The sequence below is a fragment of the Vombatus ursinus genome, unplaced genomic scaffold (assembly GCF_900497805.2).
Source record: "Vombatus ursinus unplaced genomic scaffold, bare-nosed wombat genome assembly UNPS02003812.1, whole genome shotgun sequence".
NCBI classification, from domain to species: Eukaryota; Metazoa; Chordata; class Mammalia; order Diprotodontia; family Vombatidae; genus Vombatus; species Vombatus ursinus.
In genome coordinates, this window is record NW_020943590.1 from 205,516 (window position 1) to 215,455 (window position 9,940).

The window sequence follows — 9,940 nt, forward strand, 5'->3', positions numbered from 1 at the left end:
CGCAATATATGCAAAAGAGCACTAACTGGGAGTCAAAAGACCAAGAATCAAAATCTTGCCTCAAATTATTAGTACCTCCATGACTTTGGGTGGTCACTTTAATTTCCCTGTGTTTCAACGTATCATTTGTGAAATGAGAGGATTAAATTAAATGATCTTTTAGGTCTCTTCTGGTTCTTGATCTATGATTCTATACACAGTTGACCTCCCCGGAATCACTGTCCCAAATCATACTGGACCAGCAGGTTATATTCTCAGAGAACAATGACTGATACACCCCTCTGGGTTTGAGGGATAGCCATGCAAGTTGATAGAGTAAGCCCAAAACATTTGTGGGATTTGTCAGATATATTTTAAAGAGTATCCATCTTCAGGTGTGAGATGGCCTTTGCAATCTCTTCTAACTCTGGGATTCTGTGATTTTGTGGCAAAGTATCAATTTGCTTTTGTGAGGACTCTTTAGTCCTCCATTTTATCATTTATAAAGGAGAAATAATAGTACTTTTGTGAGTTTGTTCCCTGAGGTTTTTGTTTGTTTTAGGAAAGTACTTTGTAAACTATAAAGTGCTAAATGTATGGCTACTAGACCATGGCTAGAGTTCCAGTCTTTAGATTAGAAAATGATCAAGATGGTTCAAGATGGTCTGGAAATCTGGACATTCAAATAGGTATCACTTTACTCTTACTAGGAACAGGGTTGGGAATAGATTTGTTATTTGTCTGGTATAAGGAACTCCTTATTAAGGAAATTACCTCATTCAATGCAAGTCAGTAGCTTCCCTGCAACATATAGAGAGTTACCTAGAGCAGTGAGAAATTAACTGAGTTGCCCCCTGGAATAATGGCTAGAGAGACAGCCTTAAGGCCAAGAATATCTGATTCAAGTGTCATATCTGACATACACTAGCTGTATGAACTTAATTTTTAAGCACGGAGAGGTTAAATGAGTTTCCCAGAAGTTGACTGGAATGCTATCCTATCCCATACCAGGAAATATCCTGATGACCAAAGTTATCTAATATGATCAAAACCACTACCACTATTCATTTGGTGGAAGCTAAGAGAATTAGAGACACAGTACTTAAAGTTTTAATGCACATGTCCAGAACAGAAGAATTGTGTAATGGAGCTTACTTCTCTGACTCACAGATCCTGAATAACATGTATTTGTGGAAAGCCTAACCATTTACATGGGAGTGGGTTAATTTGACACTTTTCATCAGTAACAGTGGGCCATTGAAAATCTTTGGATTGACCAGCATGCAGCTTTGAAGTGTGCGTTGTTGTGCTCTGTGACCTGGAAAGGGAGTTAGGATTATGAGTTACAGTTATCATCAAATTCCTATGTTCTAGCACCATAGACTTATTTAATCTATTCCTCCTGGAGATACTGAATAAATGCTCTGTGCCTTCTAGGGATGAACCTACCTTAATTCTTTTCATGACCTTCAGAGATACTTGTCTTCCCTAACAGGTGATGTTTTATTCCAGGCTATGGAAAAAAGCAACAACAGCTTCTTAGAAGGATTTATCCTGGTGGGCTTCTCAGACCGACCCCATCTGGAGATGATTCTTTTTGTGATTGTACTATTCTTCTACCTCTTGACCATCCTGGGGAACATGACTATCATCTTCTTGTCTGCCTTAGATTCACGGCTCCATACCCCAATGTACTTCTTTTTAGCCAACCTCTCCTTCCTTGACATGTGCTTCACAACAGGCTCCATCCCACAGATGCTCTACAATCTCTGGGGTCCAGATAAAAGCATCACCTACCTAGGTTGTGCCATTCAACTCTACTTTGTCCTGGCACTGGGTGGGGTAGAGTGTGTCCTTTTGGCTGTTATGTCCTTTGACCGCTATGCTGCTGTATGTAAACCATTACACTACACTGTCATTATGCACCCAAGACTTTGTGGACAATTGGCCTCAGTGGCGTGGTTGAGTGGCTTTGGCAATGCACTTATCATGGTGCCCCAGACTCTTATGCTCCCCCGCTGTGGGCAGCGGAGGGTGGACCACTTTCTCTGTGAAATGCCAGCACTGATTGGCATGGCCTGTGTGGACACTATGGACCTTGAGGCTTTGGAATTTGCATTGGCTATTTTTATTATCCTAGCTCCTCTTATTCTCATCCTCATCTCCTACGGAAATATTGCTTGGGCAGTGCGGAGGGTCAAGTCCGCTGCTGGGCGAAGAAAAGCTTTTAACACCTGCAGCTCCCATCTTATTGTGGTATCACTCTTCTATGGGACTATAATCTACATGTACCTCCAGCCAGCCAGCACTTACTCCCAGGACCAAGGCAAATTCCTTACCCTTTTCTATACCATTGTCACACCCAGTATCAATCCACTCATATATACCCTGAGGAACAAGGATGTGAAAGAGGCTGTGAAGAAAGTGCTAGGGAAGGGTTATGAGACTCACACGGGCTAATCAGGTTTACAGACGTCCAAACTTTAATTCTATCTCCAGAAACAATAATACAAAAGAAAGTTCAAGAAAGAATGGATTAAATAAATCTGTAAAGCAAATTACAGTGGCCCAGAGCTCTAGAAGGTTTTTCTTGCCTCCTTTCACTGGTTCTGAAATAGCTGACCATCACTGAGAAAACACTAGGATTTATCAAGGTCTGTGGGTCACCACCTTCTTCTGCTCTTTGTATACATTTCTTTAGATATATTCTAAAGAAATGTATACTTAAGTCACTGTGGGAGGTTCGGGAAGAGGAATAGGAATGTAGAGAACTAAAATCAACATTTTTATCTATCTCAAAGATACATGCTGAAATCCCCTTTTTTATTCTCATCCTTCCAGAGCTTATCCCATCTCCTATGCTGTCACTCCAAGCAAGGTGATATATGATCCCTGAGCATGTCCAGCTTGGGGGCAGAAGGAGTAATGAGATGACCTCTAGGTAACCCTTGCCATTTGACCTTTGGTGTTTGAAATGTCTCTCTGGTTTCTTCACACTTAAAATAACAATAGCAAAGTACTTCATTGGATTGTTGCAGAGATGACTTGATTAAATAGAATGTAGCAAACTGTATGAAGCTCCAAGTTTAAAAAAAAGTGCTCTTTCAGTATTTTACAAACTGTTTTTTATGGGCTGCATATATCTCCATTGTGCCAGGCTATAGAATTATGATCCTGAGGTTAAGAAGTGTATAGGTGGAGCTTCCAGTGAAAAGGAAGTTTCTACAACTTCACTTGGGAGTATTGATATAAGCAGGATGTACCTTGAACTCAGCACATGCTGCTGTTCTCCACAACCCTCTGGAAAGTATGAGGGAATCCCAAGACTATCAGCTAAGTGCCCCGATGCTTAGTGTTATCCCCAACTTACCAAATTTTCCTGCCAAAATATAGATGCCCTTCCCATCTCTATACGTATGACAGTAAATCTCCAATGGATGACAATTAAACTATAGAATCACAGAACCTCAGATACTGGAAAGGGGCCATGTTGATGGGGTGGTTGGGTGCTTGTGTTTGGGTACTTGTGCTTGTACTTGGACCTCAGTTTCTCCCTAGGATCAGAAACACTGTCTCTGACAATCACTCCCCAGCCCAAGGACACTGTGCCTAGCAATTACTCATGCATGGGCTCCAGCAAGACCCTAATTGCTCTCCCTGGTGTAGCCACACAAAGCTGGGTGAGACAGTGCTTGGCTGCTCAGGCCCCAGCCCTCAGATCACGTCTCTGGAAGCCTCCCAATTCCTTAGTAACTTCCTGTCTTGTGAGAAAACTTTCCCTTGTTGCAGAGCATTCTCTCATCAAGACAGAGGGAGAGGTGCCTTGCTCAGCCCAAGGAGTTTTGTCCTTGGCTGGTCCAAGGACTCTTCCTTCTGCCAGACTCCCAAGATCTATACCTCTGTCATCTCCCTCCCTGTCTGGTATACTCCCTGTACGTTCCCATCCATAGCTCCCAAAGACACCTGGACCTTTGGATTACCTAATTGGTATCCCTGGTATTCCTTTCTCATGCCCTTTTCCATGTAAACCCTAGCTCCATCCTTAGTCTCTCGGAGGTTCCTTAAGAATCCTTGCCCGCTGAAAAGTGTAGCAATAAATCTTTGCCACCTTGACTTAAAGAATGCTTGAGTCTGCGAATTCATTCCAGACGACCCCATCCTGTACTCCAGCCTTTGAGGGGTCTCAACCTCTCAGACCACAACAATGTGTTTAAACTTGTGCCTGATTCAGAAACTCCCTTTACAATAGCCCTGGCAAGAAGTTTCTTGACCTGTACATGAATGCCCCAAGTAAGCTAATTTCATTCCTGGACATTTCTAATTATTAGCATTTGCTTCCTTAATAACCAATATTATAACTGTCACTGTAGCTGCCATTCCCTGGTCCCAGTTTTGCCTTCTAGGCCAAAAAGAACTATTTCTTTGTCCATGTGAAAAACCTATAAAAAGGGAATTAGATTCTTCAAAGTTTTCCTTTCTCCAGGCTTCAACATGAAGGCAAATAAACATTGTTTTACTAGCCCTAGCAACTCAAGGGAACACAAATGCAATGATGCAAATGATTTGGTGCATTCCATTACTTTTTTTAAGTGGAGAGGGGATCTGAACCTATGATTTCAGCAGTGGTGGGAGCACCTAGTGGAGAACCTCTTCAACTAATGCAGACTAGCAGTTTTTCTGAAATTTAGGGCTCTGAGAATTTAAGAGATTTGCCCAGGGTCACACTACAGTTGTCATATGGAAGACTTGAAATCAGGAATCTGTAGCATTCTCCAAAATTTAGATGATGTCCAACATTTCGTGAGAGACTTTTCTTAATCCTCTCAGCTGCTAGTGCACTCCCCACCCCAATTACCTTGCACCGATTTTGTATATTCTTAAAAATGACATGTTTGCCTCCACTAATAGAATGTAAACTCCTTAAGAACAGAAACTGTTTAATTTTTTTTCCTTTGAATCTCCAATGCTCAGCGCAGTGCCTGACCAAGAGCATACTAGGAACAGATGCAAAAGAGCTGGATGCAATCATAAGCTAGAGCAGTCATTCACAGATGAGCTTACAGAAAGCCAAGACTGGCCCATTCCAAAAACACTCAGTGGTTGGCTAGAAGGCTGAGAAATCTATCCAATCTCCTAAAATTTACCTCATTTCATTGCTTTTTCTTTTTCATTTCAGGTCCAGTGTTCAGTTCTGGAGTTTTCCTTTCTCCCCTTTTGAGTCAGTAAACAAGCATTTAAATACTTAATGTACAACAGGACCTGAACTAAAAGCAGAGTATAAAAAATTCAAAGTAAAAATGTGACTCACTTAATGTGACTTATGAGAATGGAGTAAGATTTGAAAAAATTCTTAGTTAAGTCCTAGGCAAGAGGGAAATCACTAGCAGCTAATTCCCAATTTTATTAATTTTAATAAATAAACCATGTGGCAAGACAAGTTTATTATCAGCATAAAGGATGAGTATTGAGCTAGAAAATTTCCCAAATAGTAGGGATGGGACCTCTATAGTTATAAATTATTCTATCCACCTTGAGAAATCTATAGCATTTGACACTACTGATTACCTTCTCCAAAGAGAGTTTTATGACAGCATTCTCTCTTGGTTGCACTCCTTCCTATATGGTCCCTCCTTGTCAGTCTCCTTTGCTGGATAAAATCCATATCTCACTCACTTACCTGTTGTTCTAGTCCAAAGTTCTGTCCTTGGCTTATCTATCTGATCTTATCAAATTCCATGGGCTCAAGTAACATCTCTACACAGAAGATGACCATCTCTTTGGTGTCAACCCTAGTCTCTCCCCTGAGCTCCAGTCTGATATCACCAGCTGTAGCTCCCATAACATCAGGTACATAACACTGACTTAATAAATGTTTGTTGATTGATTAATTGATCCTAAGCAATGATTTTATGTCATGCTCTATATTCCTTTAGAACTCAAGTCAATGAAGGTTTCTTCTCTGCTTAGCCTTTTGAAATCAATTTCTTGAAAGGTTTTCTCCATACATGTATATAGACATAATCTTTTGCAGATACATCTGAGAGACTTTGACAGGATGACTTTTTTGATGGCTGAAATAAAATACCACCTACTTGGAAAAATTATAAAGTATACTCCTTTACTGGTTGATATAAAAATGATGCCTTAACTTTCTAAATGCCTACCTAAGGCTAGAGATGAGTCAGTATAAGATCATACTGCTAATGCAGCAACTCAGGTGTCAACTGAGATACCAACTAAATATACATATGACCTATATTTGTGTCACTCTCATGCATTAAATTTCTAGCTCCAGTCTAAGTGCCTGTATAGTTTATCCCTATTGTCTGGTATGTACTCACTCATCATTTCTACCTTATAGAATCCTTAATTTCCTTTAAAGTTCAGTTTAAGCAAGATGCCTGTCCATCCTGATCCTATCAAATATTAGTATCTTCACCCAGGGAGAGAAGGAAATTTTCTGATCAAATTAGGGAGTATTCCTAAACAATCTAATAATATAATACAAAAATATTCTGTCAAGGGTCTTCATATACTGATAAGAAAGTGTAAAGTAATAAACCTGATAACATTATGAGGCCTTAGTTATTGAATGAAGGCATGTGGTGGGCTGTAGAGGAAGTCTACTGATTGGTTTACAGGATCAGCCATGGTTCTATAGGGTTTTTTAAAAAGGCTGGCACCACTCTGAGTCAGTAAACTCTTAGAATTCAGCTCTGAGCTCTTTAGGACTCACTCTCACATTGAGAATTGCAGTTCTTAATCATCAAAGGGAGGAGGGGATTTCTCTCACCTTCTACCCTCTAACTTCCGCTGACAGTGGTGACTCAGGCCAGAAGCAAATAGCTATAAGAGATGTGTTTTTGCACAGCCTGAGAAGAAAACTCAAGGACATGACTTCTTAAACACCAAACATCTGTACATAAAAGAGGAAGGATCTGAATTCTCTAGAAGACATGTTCCTGGAATCTAGGTTTTAAGCTGAAAATGTGAACTTCCAGGGCAGTACCACTTTTAAGATTGTCTCATGGATAACTCCTGCTCCTTGGAGAAGAAATGTTATAGCACACAAGGTTTCGGCAGAGCTTGGAATTATATAAAAAAAATTCTGGAGGAAATAATTTGAAAGAGCTAACAGCATCATAAATTTAGAGGAGGAATGGATCCTAGAGGTCATCAAGTTCAAGCTACCCATTTCATATAAGAGAAAACTAAGTGGTTAAATAACTTGCCTAAGGTCACAAAGCTTAGTAAGGTAAGGTCTTCCTCACTCCAGGACTTGGTTCTTTATACCGTGATGCTTTGTGGGATAATTTATTCCAGTAACAGACATCATGAAAATTAGAAAGGAGAAAACATAACCCAATGACTCCATGAAACAAGAAGAAATGTTAGACAAAATGTAAAGTTTACAAAAAGAACAAAATGTAAAGTATCTGTTATTTTAATCAAACAACCAAAGAAATAAGAAGGAAGAAATAATTTTAAAATATATGCTTTAAAACAATAAGCATTTAAATATCCTGGTTGTGATATTTCAAGATATCAAAAATAAAAAGTAGCTAGGTTTGTGCAGAAGTCAAAGTGAACATAGAAAGGAAAATTGCCAACTATTAACAACCACTAACAAGAAAAAAATATAAATCAAAAGAACTCCAAGGTTTCACTTCACATCCTACAAATTCATGAAGACGACAAAAGATGGTAATAATTAAAACTGGATTGGTTAAGGGGAAATAATCACATTAGTACATCATTGGTGAAGCTATGAATATGTACAACTATTTTGTAAAGCAATTTGGAACAATGTAAGTAAAGTGACAAAATTGTCCTCTTTTTTTCCAGAGATACCACTACTAGAAATATACCTTGAAGAGGTCATTGATGATAAGAATATTCCCATATACAATTAAATATTTATAACTTCTTTTTCTTGATAAAAAAATTTTTATTGTTAAGCAAACTATGATACATATACACATGTAATATTAATGTGCTATAAGACATGATGATGAATGTGATAAGTACAGAGAAGTATGAAAAGATTTACGTCATCTACTGTAGGGTGCATTAAACAGAAGCTAGAAAACAATATATACAATGTAAATGGAAGGAACAACCACAAACTAATCAGACATGAATGCTGAAAAATTGCAAAAAGAAAGCATGGTCTCAAGAGAAATAAGAAAATAGTGCCACCCTCATGCTTTTGCAGAGTGGGAAGGTTCATGTGGGCGAAACATTGTTTACTTGCTGCAGGAGTTCTTGGCTAGGAAAATGTCCCTAGAGTATAAACCCAAAATACTAAGAGATAGTTTGAACTGCTTTTCCCAGTAGGTATTTAGCATAATATAACCCTGGAAATCCATCCAAACAGTTATTACAAATGAAATAGAGGGTTTCCAAGTATTTTGGATGAAGACGCCAGAGCTAAGTAGATAATCTGAAACATAAATACAGGAGTGAAAAGACACAAAGGCAGCTAAATACGTCTGAGAAAAAGGAAAAGACGAAATGATGAAGAAAATATTGAACATCTCTATCTCTCTCTCTCTCTCTCTCTGTATATGTATATATATATATATATATATATATGTATCTTCAATATTTAACACCCACCTCTTGTAACACTTTTCTTTGTGAAAAGGAGAGCAAAGAAAAAGAGGAAAAGGAAAAAATAATTATTGACAGAAACACACAAATAAAAATAATAATTTATATTAATGGGAAGAATGAATTCATGATGTTAGCCAATTTATTGAGTAAAAAATGCAGCAATGTGTTGCTTATAAGAAACACACTTAAGGTGGAGCAAAAATGGCAGATTAGGGACAGCCACCCCACTGAATTTTCCCAAGATTCTGCTCCATACAATTTAAGAACAATGCTTCAATTCAAATTTTGAAGAGGCAAAGCCAAAAAAAAAAAAAAGGGAGGTTGAGGTGAGACATTTTTCCTGCCTAAGAAGACTTAAGAGGTTAGCAGGAGAAGTCTATTATACCAGGGCAGAGACTGTCCAAGGCCCATACCTGAGGTGGTGCAGCAGCTTCTGCAATTCTCAGCCCAGAGGCAGTAAGACAATTAGTCAGAAAGAGATAACAAGGGACCCTTTGCTAGCATTGGGTATAGTCAGTGATGATTGGCAACTCTATTGCTCATACACAGTCCTAGGACACAGTTTTAAGGGTGGAGAGGAATGCTGGTGGTCAGTCACAAGGGAACAGGAGTCCTGCTCATAGTTCCAAGGCAAAAACTAGTACAAGCATTTGCAGCTACAGTGGAGCAGAGGTCCTTCCTTGGTAAAGAACAAAGTGCAGACAAGAAGAGCAGTGAATCTAACTCTCCCAGGATCATACCAACTTGGAAAGACCAAAAGTTTTCATACTTCCAGAACTAGTTCTAAAAAACATCAGCACCAAAAAAGGAAAAAAAAAAAAGCCTGAAGTTTGGAATAGTGCTTCCCCAGCCCTAAGTTAGTGGAACTCAACTTTAAAAAAATTCAAAGTCATGAAATAGGCTGGAAAAATTAGCAAAAAACAGCAAAAGAGAATTTGACCATAAAAAGCTACTATGGTGGCAGAGAAAACCAAGATGTGAACTCAGAAGAACATAACAATGCGAAAATAGCTACCCAAAAAAAACTTCAAAGAAAAAAGCTAATTAGATCCTTAAGAAAGAGATGAGTGATAGAGGAAAAATTCAGAAAATTGGGAGTGCTGCAAAAAAATTATGAAAAGAAAATTAGCAGCTCATTAAAAGAGGCACAAAAAATACTGAAGAAACACCGTAAAAACAGAATAGGCCTAAAAGTAAAAGTGGCACACAAATTCACTGAAGAATTTTTCAAAAAGCAGAAAAGGTCAAATGGAAAAAGAGGTAGACAAATTCATTGAAGGAAAAAAAATTTCTTATAGATAAAGAGTTGGTCAAATAGAAGAAGAGGTACAAAATTTCACTGAAG

General features: G+C 38.6%; 1 protein-coding gene across 1 annotated transcript; it reads left to right on the plus strand.

Annotated features, from left to right (window-relative positions):
• The first annotated feature begins 1,494 nt into the window (after positions 1-1,494).
• LOC114052870 (putative olfactory receptor 2W6) lies at positions 1,495-2,439 on the plus strand. Its single transcript, XM_027875626.1, has one exon. It carries the CDS (start codon positions 1,495-1,497, stop codon positions 2,437-2,439), a length of 945 nt encoding a protein of 314 aa, XP_027731427.1.
• Positions 2,440-9,940: the final 7,501 nt, after the last annotated feature.